Here is a 15,565-nt window from a genome sequence, read left to right on the forward strand (position 1 = left end):
GCCTGACCATTTCAGGTCTGTGTTTTCTCTGTGTTTCTGGACAGCAGCAGGGAGAAGTAAATGCTGCTCTGCTTGCTTGTAGTATTTCTGTCATTGGTACCAAACCCTGCAATTCCTTACTGTTTTCTGGTGAATTTGCTTCTCAGTAACAAGTAATACTTATTTGATAGAACTGTTTTGGTAATTTTATTTTCAGCTTTGATCTTGCTCTCTTGCTCACTTTCACTGTTACGATACCACATCCTCTTGTTGGTCAAAAGCATTATCTGGTATGAAATACCATTAAATGCTCTTATCTAAATTGAAAGAGTCAGGAGGAGGAGGCCGATATATTGGTAAGATAAAAGTAAACATTTAATGCCACTATAGTTTGTTTTTTTTCCAGACATCATATTTTTGACAATGTTTCACACCTCAGATACCACAAAAGGGATATTTTTTAGCCAGCAAACAATAAACTTTACAATTTTAATGGCAAAAGGTTCAATGCATTTGTCGACAAACTTGGAAATGGCTGTGACTTTCCACATTTTGAACTTGTCCTCATGCTGTTCTTTCTCCTTTTTTCACCATAAAATTTAGTTGATTATATATATATACTACTGGTACATCTTCCTCTGGAATTGCCCAATGATGGGACCAGAATAAGTTCCATATCTATCAGTTTCTCTTCTCCTTAGCCCTATTTTATATGACTATTATAATGAGAAAGAACATTGCCACGGACAGAGTGAAATGGATTTAGCAAACATACACTTCAATGCATAGCACTTAGATAAGCATTTCCAACCATGATGTGTAAATAAATTATAAAATACAAGCAACTCTATAAAACAAGAACATCCTGAGTTTACAAATAAATTATATCCTTCATACATAGAATATGATGTGGATGTGGATGTGGATGTTAGTAACCAGCAGTTTCAGCTATGGGAGGGCAAGAAGTAAAATGTAGAAAAGTTAGTATCTATGCATACATAAAACATATATGTATGTGTGCTACATGTAAATACTCACACACATACATATACAATAAAGAGGGTGAATACATCCATATCTATAGTATATAGAGAATATGTAATATAGCTGAAACTGCCTCAAGCACCAATTTATTACCATTATTATAAAGTTTGCTCAATACTTAAGTAGGACCACTCAAAGTAAGATAGTTTGGGTTGTGTTTTATTTCCAGTCCAGGAGGGTTGGAAGGTAGTTTGAAATACTATAGCTGAGTATATATATATATAGTATTGAAATACTATAGCTGAATGCTACTGAATGCTCCTATTACACTTTTAGCACCTCCATTCTTTGAAGAATCATCATGCCTTTTGTGAGCTTCAAAAGTTTGCATAAGTGAGCATGGGACTGCTGTTCGTGAATTTGGTGGCAAAAGGGTGCTACATTTTCAAGGGAAAATTAATTATTTTCTTGTTTTGAAAGGTTGCTTGAGAAGGAGAAAGAAGAAAAGATAAAGACAATAATAAAATGGTTTATTATTTCCAGGAACAGGTATGGAAGCTCAGATAACCCTGGGATGAGCGCACAATAAATGCAAGAGAGAGAGATTATTAACTTTGCATTGACAAATGATTCACAGTTTTGTTTGCTATGGTTATTTGGAAACCTCTTACAAATCTTAGGATAGCTAGCAACAGCCAGCCTTGTGTCTTCAAAAACTGCTGTGTGTTGCCAATGCAAAAGCCTGTGGAGTTACAAAACACAGACCATGAGGACATCAGGATTAATTCATCTACATGGGAACTGCAGCAATTTGGCTACGTTGGCTGAAGAATCCGGTTAAGAAAGAACCTTTTAAAGAAGCCCTTGAAAGAGTTTCAAGTATAAGTTTTGCCTATAGTGTGGCATAAGTTAACTTCATCCAGGTGAGTGCAAGGGGAATGGTTTTGTAGGCAGGCACTGGGTGGAGGAAGGAAGGGGAGTGGCAGTGTTGCCATTTGTGAGCAGCTCTGCCACTTCCCTGCAGCAATGCCAACCCAGGCTGTGTGCATGCGTATTTATCCATGCACATACAACTTCTGTTTCTACAATGATTTTTAGCTCATTAAAAAAGATGCGGTAAAATCACAAACATCTGTAAAAGGTGATTTTTGTAAAAGAGTCTATATTTTTCAGCTGTCATCACATTTGAATTCCATGCCACAGGTCCCTACTTTAAGACAAGCCATATTATTGAGATAAATGAAAAAAGTGAAAAAGTAAAACCCACACTTCAAGACTGACTGACTATGCCCTGTGAGCAAACATGGGATTTGGTGTGTATTACTCCCAGCATCAGTCCCAGCTTTCAGCCTCTATAATTGCCACATTTAGAGATAAAAGAAAAAAATGCCAGTGTGTATCTTTGATCCCTTTTCATATATTTTATGCAGCTTTCACTAAGAATCGTGTCAGAGGATCATGCCATTGCTTGGTACCAGTTACTATTTTATGGACCTGAAAGTTTCAGAAGCTAGGATTTATGGCAGTGGGTCTTCTGAGACTGGATCGAAGATATATGTTCAGCAATAGTCCTGTGTCCTTACACAAAATGAGGCGGTGTTAAATACATAACAGTAGCATGTATGAACTTCTACTATATAACTAACAGTAAATACCCAAAAAAATTGCAAGTGGATGTATTTTCCTCACAACTGGGTTTACTCTGTCATAATTCTTCTGATTCTTAATGCAATTGTGCCTCAGTTTTATCAGAGCAGGTGAGATGAGAAGAAAACCTAAGAAAGGAGAGCATTAGTTTCCTTCCTTGTCTTTCTGTAAAGTAATAGTTTGGATTACTTGGTTCTGAATGAATTGGCAAAGAATTGTTTTGAAGCAAATGCCAGGCATATATGGCAAAAGAAAAGACGTGTGACAAATGTACCAGGAATTAGGGCTCTCCCACACCCTTCAGAGCACAAGGACATCTGAATCCATGGTCTTGAAGCCCAAGTCTCCAGCCTATGGTTACACTTGATTTTATGGTTATAGAGCAACTCCTGTCCCTTGTATGAATAAGGTTTGTGTATGCCAAGAGCAGGAGTTGTCAGGAAGTGCCCCAGGTGCTGGTGGGGATGTGGAGCAGTGCTGGTGTTCCACAGTCATCTCACAGCCTGACAATTTAGAGCTGTGATCTCCTGTGGCACGTGCAAACAAAGAATTAACCTTCAAACCTAATTACATTAACAGTGCTGTTCCCTACTAAAGCTGTTCCAGGGAAATAAGATTGATTTCTGAATGTGAAAATGATGAGGCATTACATTCATGTTGCTCTTGTGTATTTTGGGCAACATGATGCCTTTTAAAAAATCAGCATAAAAACAGCACTATGCTGGCAATGCCTTAAAGAATGGGACTTCCTGGATGACTTGCAGAAGTGTATGTGTCTTCTCTAAAATGCTGGCTACTGCAAACTTACTTTCATAAGGTCCTGAATGCTTTGATTTATGTGTTTTGCAAATACTTGAACTACAATAATATAAATTCTGAAGTAAAAAGCTGTTTTCAAGAAGAAAAAGTTTTATCATGTCACATCTCCACAAATTTATCATTCCTTATTTTGTATTAAGCTATCACAGTTCTCAAAAACATATTGGCAAATTCTGAAATGAAATGACAGAAAGTCAAGAATGCATATGGATTTTAGAATATGAATACTAGTATATTATGGGAGTTAACAGCTACTCTGATTAGGTCATCAGGAATAAAATATTTATAAGTACTGTGATTCTGCTCAATTAGCGTATATGTTTTAGTATGCAAAATTCATCCTTGGTGTAATCAATTTGGTTTCAGGGATCAATTTTTGTCCATCATGATAAACAGGGTGAACATATGCTCTTACTCTTTAAAATGATGGTTAGGTATGCCTAACCATAAAAAATGCCTCCTAATCTACAAAAGCACCAAATCCAGAGTCAATGAATAATTGAGTTCATGAGGGTGAGGGATATTATATGCAATAGGTATTTTACAACAGCTCCGAAATGTGTCCACTTGATTTATAGAAACATCACCACTCCTGTGTAAGTCATGAGCTGTGTGCAGGGAGGATTTCCTTGGCTCTCTGCAGCTGTACTCAATCCATGGGGCTCTGCAGAGAAAAGATGGCCTCCAAAGAACCAATACATAGTAACTGCTACTGAAATTGCTATAAAGAGAAGAAAGACAGTTAAATTGCATGGTTTGGGGGGGATTTTCTGAGTTGGTTGGTTTTGGTTTTTTTCTTTGAGGGAAAAATGGATATGTTTTTAATACTTCCTTAGAATGTAAATTTCATGATAGGAAATTGCTGTGGAACAGACTAGAAAGTGACTTTCACACAGGACTTTTTTTCCTTTCCAAATAATCCTATAGATTTTAAGTAGAATTTTCTACAAAATCCAGTGACAAGGGTAATAGAGTGAGTAAGATTTGTTATTAAAAGTTGCAGAGCACTAAAAGAAAATAAAATTATACAAATGTTACTTCTACCTTTTAAAAAAACTTTTCTGTTCACTAACCACTAAAAAATCTACCAGTATTATTTTTCCATTGGGACTTGCTGCTTGGGGTGTTGTAAGACAGCATTGATATGATGGTGCAGGTAAAAAGAGTTGCACTTAATTACAGTAGTTAATTGACACATTTTGAGTATATTAAAAGAGACTCTTATTTCCTCATAGACAAGAGGAGGGTAACACAAATCTATGTGAGAGAGGAATTTTTGTGAATGTGCTTATTTCAGTATAGAGGAATAAGAAACCTAATTCAACAAAGTAATTCTTTGTAATTCTAATGTTCATATGTAATTAAAATGCAGGTTTGGTACATTTGTTTATGAAATACAAAGAATGTTCCTTCCCACATATTGTTTTGTAGATAAAGGGGCCAACTAGTAGAATAACTGGATGTGCATGGAGCTGCAGACCTTTGTCCTTTTGATGTCAATGTGAATTTTGCCATGGCTTCAGCACTAGTAAAGGATGCCACAGCCATCATGCTTAAAGTGCTGTATCTACTAATTTTCTTTATTTCCAAATGTGCTGAGCTGAGCAGAGCCTGTACTTCTCAGGTACATCTGTGAGTATGGACACACTGGGCCAGGAATCAGAAGCTGACGAAACACATTTCGCAGTGGTATGTGTCGTAAAGAGGCAGAGCTAAATTTGATCACTCATAGTCCCAAGAAAGAATAAATCACTCATTTTTGGACTGATGAACATGAGAACCCTTAGCGAGAGGACAATTTTCCAGCACGTTACTAGCACCAGAAAAAAGGGTTAGGATAAAAGTACTTCCTTATTCATAACTCCAGCCAGTACAAAGCAAAACATATATGAAGAAGAAAACAAGTTATGGGGGTTGGATCAAATCGAAAAGATATTTACTTCACAGTAATGTCACTTCTCTCTCACACACTGCAAAACCATAAAGGCTGGGAAAATGATGGTGTTCTCCAGTATATAAGAGAGTACAGAAAAGCATTTAAACAAACCTTACTCTCTGCTAGAAATATGTTTGTGTCATCTGGGAAAGCTGAATTTCTCTTTGAGTGGCCTTACTCTGGTAACAAGAAAAGACAATTAACATTTATTTATATGTTGTACTGATTAGGAAATATCTCTACAAACACAAGTTACTTAGAAACAGCAAGTCTGAAATAGGAGAAAACACCAAGAGAAAAACAAGCTGTAAATACATTTCAAAAGTGTATTTGTTTTTTTTTTTTCCTTTTTCTTTTCTTGACTAGCACCATCTGTACACAATAAAGTATGAACATAAATGTTTGGGTAACAAAGATTTGCAAGGCACTTGATCAGTTTTTCTGGGTAGGTTTTGTTTTAATGAACCTCTCAATGGAAGTCCCACAACCACCTTTCCTCCTTCCTCAGCTAATGCAGGGAAAGAAGTGTCTTCTGCCAGCAGTTCTTATTTACAGACATGTCCTTAAAAGGTTCCACAAAGTGCTCTTTTAGGCTAAGAGTATCAACAACCTTCCAGAGTATCTCACTCCATTTTCCATGCTTGTTCTGTTTGTTTTTTTAATACTACTCCTCTGTATAATATAGCAAATCTCTCATACGCACAGCTGAGACTTGACTCCAACCTTCATCCTCTTTCTTTTGTCTTTGGGATGCTGTTTGCAAGGGAAAAGGAGGATGGCAGAGATGCGCATTGAAATTCTCTTGAGGTTCATACTTTATCGGCGTCTAGAGGTGATGTCAAAACAGGTGATCATCATGAGATGGGCCTTGCAGAAGTTGACACGGTTTTCCAAACGCTCAGTCACACATTCCAGGGCCTCCAAGTATTCCAGAGAATCCAACTCAAATACCTGCTCCAGATCAACTGTGAGAAAGAAAATACACAGATAGGAAAAGCAGACAAAGCTTAGTGATGGCAGGTAGGAGAGTCAGAGCTAAGTCTTCAAACTCATCATATATGTGCAACATTACCTATGTTTGCCATTGTCTTTAAAAGTTGCCTGTTCTGTTTAATGGTCATCAAAATGACACAGCAGCTTGTCCACAGTGAAAAGTACTTTTAAGTTGCACTGGATGCTTTCTGGAGTGATCTGCTCTGCCATCCTCACCAGAAGTGCAGATGCCTTTGCTGTGCTCCATCATTCTCCAACAGATGTTGAATGCTAAGCATGTAGTGACTTTCTCACCCATTCTGCTGACCAGAAAGAGCTTTCAATAGCTGCTCTCTCCTGGGAGGGAAATCCCTTTGTTGAATTCAGAACTTGGAATTTAAAATAAACCTCTAGGCTCCTTTATCCTCCTACCTCTCCCTATTCCATGTGATTCCCACTAGACCACTGCAAGGGAAGGGAAGGCACACACATCAATCCCTCCAACACAGGTGCCCAGCAGCTTCCATGGAAGCTAAGTGTGAGATACATTGTCTGAGCCAGCACTGCCCATCTTTTCTGGTTCCTAAGGTCTCTGCAACCTTTCAGGCTTTCTGCACTTAGCACATTGAAATTAGAAGCAAAGGCATCACATAGTAAGTGGACAGCAATGCATAGAAAATTCTCTTTCTCTTTAAAACTGTCCTTTTAAACTCCTTTCCTTTATAGTGTTTCTGAAACCTATAGTGTGCTTGTTTTGCAGGATGTACCAATCTGGTATCAACTTAAAACAGCTGTCAAAGGAAGAGTTAGGATTTTGTAAGGGAACACACCAGCCAGCCTCCTTTTGCCACTTGCACTTAACCTAAATAAACTTTTGCACATTGTGGGGATTTTCTAGAAGTCTTTGATATGAACTTAGCTGCTTGCTACTATTAAAAACTGTTGTATAACTACTACAGTACTCTTTATGTTTTTTTTTCCTTAGAGGTGCTGAGGTCCTTCTTCATTTGAATGTGAATGTCCTTTTTCATGTAAGCCCACTACTGCCAAGGGACAAGTTTGCTCCACAATGTCATTTTGTGGTAGAAGAGCAGATTTATAATATTGCTCATATGTTTGAGTGATCTGAGGCCAAAAATAAAAAATAAAAAAAAATCTCGTTTTCAGGAGCTGTGGACTGAAACGTGTGAATGTTAATCTACCAATGGCAACATCCACCACTAGAATGCTGTACCATTTCAACATTCAGCTCTCAGGCAGAAAGGATTGTTCAGTTCTACTGTTAACATTTAATAAGAATTATAGGAACTAGGTCTTGAAAGACAGTCAATCTAAAGCTTACCCTTAGGTCATATGTTGGTTCATTTTAGTTTACAAACAGTAGCTTACATCTCACTTTTACCAGACATTTTTGCTTCCTTCCATCCCCCCTATTAAATAAACCAAAGGAAACCTATGAGTTCAGGCAATAAAACAATGCCCTTACATTCACTGAGCCACTTGTTCGGATCCAGCATCAGGTACTGTTTGGTCACTTCCAGTTCTCTCATTAACCACTCATACTTGGCCTTGACCTCAGTGATTCTCTGCTGGCGGTGCTCCAGGATTTTCAGCTTGGCATTGAAACATATCACCTCCTGCCAGCCAGGAAAAAGAAGCAAGGAAAAAATAGGTGAAGTGGAGAAGAAATACCCAGGTCCATTCGGTGAAATGATCTTCCAATCAATAATACTGACAATGAGCCATTTATTCTAGAAGCATGAAATCATCCATCATCTGCTTTTTTTTATTGCTTTTGTTTGGTTTTCATGTTTTCTATCAGTGAGCTTTGGAGACTTTGCAATGGTAGTTAATAATAAACCATAATTAATAACAGGCAGCATCTTGAAATTAGATTAACTGTAGGAAAACATTTCTGTTTTTCTCACTGCAGTTTGGCTAAGAAAATCTAAGCTCTTGGGAGTAGGAAATCCTTTGCTTGCTGTATTGAAAGCCTAAATACACCCCTGTGCTTGGTGCATAAGTAATGCATTAGTCATATTTTAAAATAAGAGAACTGGTAGCAATGTCAAATTTGAAACATCCTTAAACAAAGGGAGTATGTTATGAAAAGCTCTAGCAATTCACAGTCATTAATAAAGAGGATATATTTTTTGTAAACCTCTGGGGCACAGTAACAGCATGAGATGCAGTGCTAGAGACAGACAGCCTGGCCTCACATGACTTCTGAGGGGTGGCAACCACCAAGATGTGCAGCAAATGAAGCCATCTGAGGACTGTGCAACCCTTGCTAGTGTGGAAGTAATTCCAATAACAGAACTATCCTCATCCAAGCCGTGCAAAGGTTTCAACGCTATTTCACGTTCTCCTCTGTAAACAAATCTGTTGTGGGTGAAGTGCAGTGGAAACCCCACTCCAACAAGTTTCTCCAAACATCACAAATAGCTTCAACGAGTGTCAGAGGCTAGGAAGAAAACATGCCTTAAAATAATAATGAAGTCTATAATTCATTGTTATTCTAAAATACTCAACCTCAGATACTCCTCCCAGTCTTATAAGTGCTGACCTTTGCAATTTACACCCTCCAGGAGATTACATGGATTGCACTCACCTTGCTGTCCCCACCTCGCCGTCTCTGGAGCCTCTCCACATCATCTATCTCATAGACTTTGATCTCAAAGGGCTCCCCCAGCCCCCTTTGCCCACTCCGCAGCGGCCCGTCCACCCAGCGGACCCCAGGGCTGTTGGCAGGCTTCCTTGCTGGGGAGGCGGTGTCAAGGGATAAAGCTGGAATAAGCCTCCTCCTCTGTGAACCTGCAAATGGAGAAAGTGCCATTGCATGTTAGCAGTTATTTTTTCTCCTTTCCATTGCAGAGAAGTGAACAAATGATATGTGTTTAGCCTTCTCTGACATAGAAGAAAACGGAAGGAAACTCCAGGGAGGCCACGGGAGCTGCAATACGCACTCACCATGAGTGACACCCTTGGTGTTCCTTGGTGCCTGACTCCAGGATTTGACACTCAGAGGGCACACATACCCTGAAGTTTAGAGCCTGTGTCTGCTCCCCATTGATTAGGTGTCAGCACATGTGGGTAAGCTGATGAAGGACCCAAGCCAGCAGGATGGAACTGGTCTAGCCTGGCTTTCCAATCTCTTTACTGCTACTGACCCTTAGAGTCAAAGGACAAGCATTAAACACTCTCTGCAAATCATCTGCCACATAAGATGCCAAGTCAGGGCCTGCAGTAGAGCAAGGAGGAACATGTATGTCCTTGGCCTAATGGCAGTGCTTTGTTGGGAGAAAGAACAGAAACACACGCCAAAGAATAAAACCAACTGGTTGCATTTCCTTGCTTGGTTTAGTACAATTAGAGCAATGGCTTGGTTTAAAAAAAGCAAACAAAACCCAAAAAGTTTTGTCACTGACACAGTCTTCCCTAGGACAGAGCAGGAATAAAAAGGATAGGAGAAGCCAAAAACAAAACCCAGAGCCATCAAGTTTGAATGAAACTATTAACTGGCTTTCTTGGCTACAAGTACATAAGTGATGCCAGCCAGCAGGGAAGAGATGCCAAGTGATCATGCAGATTTTATTTTAAAAATAAGATAAAATCATTTACAGGAATTTCGCACATTACATTTATTGAGACTTGAATGTAAATAGTTTCAACATGTCTGTCAACTTGGTGCTTCAATAAAAGCTAAAAATCCCCAAAATATCTACAAATATCTACTGATTGCCTAATTTTTGGATTTTCAAGTAAGTATTGCCTAGTTTCATTCATGGAAGTCTGCTTCTGTGCTGACTTTGAGAACTATGCACATCTTATCCCATGATTTCTGAGTACAACAGTACTCAGTACTGAGTACAACTAGAAACCAGTATGTCTGTGTTAGAGACAAGTAATTGAGCTTTTAAATGGATGAGAATGGTCTACTGGAAAGCCTAGTCCACAGTGCTTTTATTTGGATACATCTGAGATAACCCAATGCAGGAAAAAGAGAGCATAGCCAGAGCTGATTGATAGAGAGTTCTGGGTAGACAGGGAGCTCTACAAGGCCCCTTTATACCAAACAACCTGATATTGTCATCCTATGACACTTATCATAGTTGTGTTTATTGTCCAAACTGCAGCCCAGCAAAAAAACTCATGCCAGAACAAATGAAGCCTTACAAATACCAGCAAGCAGAGTTATTTTAGTTCTGTGGTACCAGTCAGTGGAAGACAATGTCAGCATTCCCTTACCTTGGATGCATTTCAGTTAATCTCTAGATTAAACTGCCTGATCAAGAGAAGATTCAGATCTTGATAAAAGGAAAAGCAAGACCTGACCCATTACCATAGCAAAAATTAACAAGAGAGACAGTTTGGGAAGACCCCAACAAACTTAATTCTAAGTGTGACTCTTGTCAGCAGTGCTAGAGAAAGGTAACCAAATGCTGGGAGCAGCTATATACTTGAAGGGAGGTGAGAGAGTGTGGTGGACTATTCAATTTTATTACATGCAGGGAGAGATCCTGAAATAGGCTCAGCCCCTCCTGGGAAACAAGTCCTCCACTTGCTTAGATGGGAAGGGTCCTGAGTATAATCCAAGTGTTAAGATCAAAAGGATTCAGGCATTAAGTATGGTTTTAAATACTTTTAAGGCTTTTGGCCATGGTGCCTCACAGAAGCAGTGTCTCAAATTTTGTCTGAGTATAAATACAATCTCTGCTTTTCAACAACTTTTAGAGCCAGCGATATCTACAAGCATCAGATCTGATCTTCTGTTTAATGCACCCAGTGCTGTCAGTAATTTTTTCTTTCTCCCCCACAATAATGGTCACATCTCCTTTCCTGACATGCCTTCAGACTAGCTCTAGCATTTCAAGGAAGCAGCTGAGCAGACTGGAAATTCCTTCTGCCCAGCTCTCCATGCATGGCTGGATTATGACTAAGGTAGTGCCTTTTTCTGTGATGTTTGATTTTCTTCCTCTTTTCCCCACTATGGCTGTTAAAACCATCTTCTTGTGCAATGAAACACTTGTAAACCACCTCACTGCAAAAACTCTGTCTCCAGCCAGAGTTGAAGTCCAGGTCCAAGACTCTCTGGAAATGCAGGTGGATGTCTCAAATGCATCTTGCCTCAAGAACAGCATCAGGCTCCTACTTGGAGCAAAGCAAACCAGATTGCTGGGGTATGAAGTAGAGGAATGATGGTAATTTTTTTTGCATTTTGTTCTCATTCATACCCATTTGGCTCAATGGGAAGCAGAATCCTGTAGTCTAGAAGGAGGGCTCCAACCTGAGGCATCCTTTAATACCCTTGGTAGAGGGGTAGCTGAGAGTGCAGCTGTGGCAGGACACATTAACTCATTGTGGTTTTCTAGCCAGAGCTCATGTCTGGATTGCCTGTGGGTTATGATAACAGGACAGGCTGCAGCTCATGGTGCACTGGGGCAATGCAGCAGGGCAGAGCTGCCTCACACAGCCACCTTGCCACCCTCTGCTAAGGGACTCCTCTGGGACACAGGCCACCTGCCCGGGGCTTCCAAGGGGTACAGGTGTATGAGACACAGAGGAGAAAGAAAAAGAGATATGTCTCTTTATCTGCACCTTGAATGCTGACTCAGGATGATTTACCTGAGGCGTAGAGGAGAAATTAAAACGAAAGATCTTCTTCCTCTTTCTAGTAAAGTAAAACTGGATCCAGTTTGCACTAAACATACACTGCTGTTTATCAGCCCAAGTACAGAAAATAATGGTGCCATTTGACAGGATACTCCTGCCACTGAGATCTCCATTTAGTCTCTGTTTTTTATCTTATTTTACCATAATTGAGATCAGCAAGGACACAAAACCTAAGCAGAGCTTTGGGGTGAATATCAGAAAGCAGCTGACAGCTTTCTCATTCATAAAAACATTAATTTAATTGTTAAAATTAATGCAGTTTTCCATTCATATAGAAAATATCCATCTGAAGTCTCAAATTTATTGGGTGCACTCAATGGAGTTAGGATCTCATCAATTTTGACTGTATAATAAATAACATGCTTTGTGGGAATTACAGCACACTACTCCTCTATTCCCCATGTATGACTTATGAAGAAAGTAGGCAGCCAGGGAGCTCAACAGGGACAGATCTCAGCACTCTCCCATCTCTGCCTTACCTCTGCACCTTGACAAACTGGCTGACCCTCCCACCAGGCAAATAGAATTCATTCCTCCATACAAAAAAGAAATTGATACCAAAAATCAATCTGAAAGAAACCCAGAAAGATGAACCCATGGTAAAATAACATCACATTCATTTATGACCGTGCAGTACATAAAGCAAAATGCCATTTTCTAAATGCCCTGAAGGATATGTTTTTCATTTAATTTGAATTTACCCACTCTCAGCATAACCCATTTTGAACCTAGCTTGAGTATGAATAACCAGGCTGTGAAATAGCCATGAAAATACACAGGATACAAGATTTGCTTTTGAGACAGATCTATGGCTTTACCTTAAGCTATAGGTTAAAGTTTGGCCAGGTTAAGATAAAGAGAGTAGCACAGCAGTGAAGGCATGCAGTGTGAAAGTAGATCTGACTGAAGAGTGGCACTGAAGTTACAATATGTTTCAGTAATATAGTAAAGGTAAGTAAGTAAAGGTAAGAGGAGCCTTAAGCTATGAGAAATACCGACCAAGGTATGTGAGGGTAACTTTAAGGATAAGAAGGCACACTGACCTCAGCAGAATTGCCAAACTGCAAAAGGATGTGTGCTCGTAAATGTGTTGACCAGGGCAAAAGCTCTAAAAAGTCTGGTTTTGCTTAAGTACTGTATATTTTGGAGTGCTCCCCTTAGGCTGCTTTCCAAGCACACATTCCAGATTGAGCATCTTTTCTCTGAAAAAGGTAAGGGCAAAAACTGCAAGAACAAAATCTTAATGAAAAACAGTGTGACGTTTATCTCTTCAAAGCAGAATACATCCAAATGGGATGCAAAACAACTGCTGTCTAGAAATTTCAAGGTGCTTCAAACAGAAAAAGAAACTGTAACTTGATATAACATAATTTCAGAAGTTTATATTGTATGCTCAAAGGCGGGATGTGGAGCCAAAGCTATTCCCCACAGTGTTTAATGTTATGGGATGTAAAACTGCCTTTCTGTACAGAACCTGTTCTTCAGTATTTTAGTTTTTCTCACCAGACAGTCCAAGGAAATTACAAAAACCAGACCTGTCTAACTAGAGCAGTACCCTTAAGCTCACACTATTCCTTCTGTGGCTCCAACATCAATAGCACCGATGTCAGTTGTAGCATCAAACTTTTCTTACTAGCAAAGATTATCTATCTTATTTCCTCACTATCCTGCTGCTCCTCACTGACAACAGGGCTCCTGCACTGTTTGAGTTGAAAATGTGATGCTGACTTTGCCTCTCATTTCCTAGTGGGATCTGCCCTTATGGTCAATTGTCCATGACTGAACCAACTCCTCCCCTTTCCTTTGACCTCCTTTCTCCTAGTTTATTTTATGGTGCACTTTGCCCAGTGCAGAGCATGCAGCTATTCACTCCACGGATTTTCATGTATTTTGCACAGTTCCCCTCCTGAAAAGGAAGTCCCTTCAGTGTTTGAAGGCACCTCTTCAAATGATGTGGGGACTTCACCAGAAGTATTTAGGGTGCCCATCTTGAGGTCAGTACTCCAAAGAACCAAGGCCTATATTGCCAGAAAATCTAAACAGCAATCACTCATCCTCACACTCAGATTAAACAGATTGCATAGAATGGGCCATGTTGCACCCAAACACCTGGAATATGATACACTGAGAGGATACATCATTCAGAAGAAAATTTTCTATGTCCATCTCACTGTAAAATAATTCAGGCCATACTCTGTATTGACTGTTACGCAAGCCCACTGTTGAGAATTGATAAGAAGTACAAAGACGCTTGAGGCAATAAATCACTTGTTTACTGTTCATCAGAATAAAGCAATGTTTGTTTATAATATTCCATCCACACCTGTACTAGATTTGTTGTTTCTGTACTGGTATAAGGAATAAGCTGATGTACAGCCAACTTCTAATTTTTTTCTATCTACACAGTTCATTTCTATCTACCCAGTTTATTTCTTAACCTTGCTTTCTGCATTACTGTCTTATTTATAAGGAGCTTTTCAGGACAGTTTAGAGCTGGTGAACGAGCACTGCTGAAAGCAGATCAGAAAGCAGCCCTCCTGTGGCGTGGCAGGTTGACAAGTAATCTGGGAGACGCTCCAGGGAAGATGCACATCACCCACAATTCCTAGCAAGAAAAACAACCAGGGTCTCTTCTAAACATTTCTCTCTCTTCAGGCTGGATTTTGGCTTAACAGGTATTTGTCAGCATTGTGGCATTGTTTAAGAAGTTGGTTATTATTACTACAGCACTGCATGGGAGAGCTGCTCCAGTCACTTGGAAGCAAAGGCAGAGGCTGGAGGGGGAAGGGTTCTATAGGCAGAACATTAGCTCCCAACAGGACAGTGGTGGAGGCATTCCAGTGAGCCAATTCTGTGGCAGTGTCAGGAGCAGGTTTTATTTACACCCAGCCTAATGGTGTGCAACTCAGTCATGCATGTTACATGGAGCCCTCACCACGCACAATAGCCTGCTGCCACTTCCTCTATTAAATCATTCCTATGTTCATGTGGCTGAAAGCTCAGTGCTGGCATGCAGTAGTCAAGCGTGTAAAAAATGATTACTCTGATCCCTTTCAACACAGATTTGCTGCATGAAATGGCCTGGCTCTGACCTGGGAAAATCAATGCTGTTGTTTTAATGAACAAAAAAAAAAATGGAGCTGAAGCCTGCACTTTCCCTCCCTCTACTCGCCCCAGGGCTGTCCAGTCAGCAAGTCACATGCATAAAGTAGTCACCTGCATGCAAACAGCACTCTCTCATATAATTCTAAACATCCTTTGTCATGGTAAAGGCATAATACAGGATATCAATTAGCTACCATCACTTGTAAGCAAGTTAAAGTAGAAATGCTGGAGATGCCCTACAGCTTTCTAATACAAAGGGCAATTTTCAGCTCTCCACACTGTGCCTTAGGCAGTTTAAACATGAATCAAATTCCTTTTCACTTGGATTCAACAAGAAAAGCTCAGACTCTCTTTGTTGGTGTTTTGTATTGTCATCATAATTTTGGCCATGTTTCAAAATGTGATGTTTGCAATATTGGTTTGAGACAGACTTTCATAATTTACAGTCCG

At 39.6% G+C, this 15,565-nt stretch overlaps 1 protein-coding gene across 1 annotated transcript in view; it reads right to left on the bottom strand.

The window, feature by feature from the left end:
* Nucleotides 1-330: 330 nt before the first annotated feature.
* Nucleotides 331-15,565, bottom strand: part of KIF26B (kinesin family member 26B) — a 278,295-nt gene continuing 263,060 nt past the window's right edge. The window contains exons 13-15 of the mRNA XM_015623243.3: nt 8,949-9,151; nt 7,824-7,974; nt 331-6,330 (exon numbers count right to left, since the gene is read on the bottom strand). Of these exons, the coding sequence (XP_015478729.1) occupies nt 6,182-6,330; nt 7,824-7,974; nt 8,949-9,151 (503 nt within the window). The 3' untranslated portion in view covers nt 331-6,181. The remainder of the gene's footprint in view (nt 6,331-7,823; nt 7,975-8,948; nt 9,152-15,565) is intronic.

Source organism: Parus major, chromosome 3, assembly GCF_001522545.3.
Source record: "Parus major isolate Abel chromosome 3, Parus_major1.1, whole genome shotgun sequence".
Classification (NCBI taxonomy): Eukaryota; Metazoa; Chordata; class Aves; order Passeriformes; family Paridae; genus Parus; species Parus major.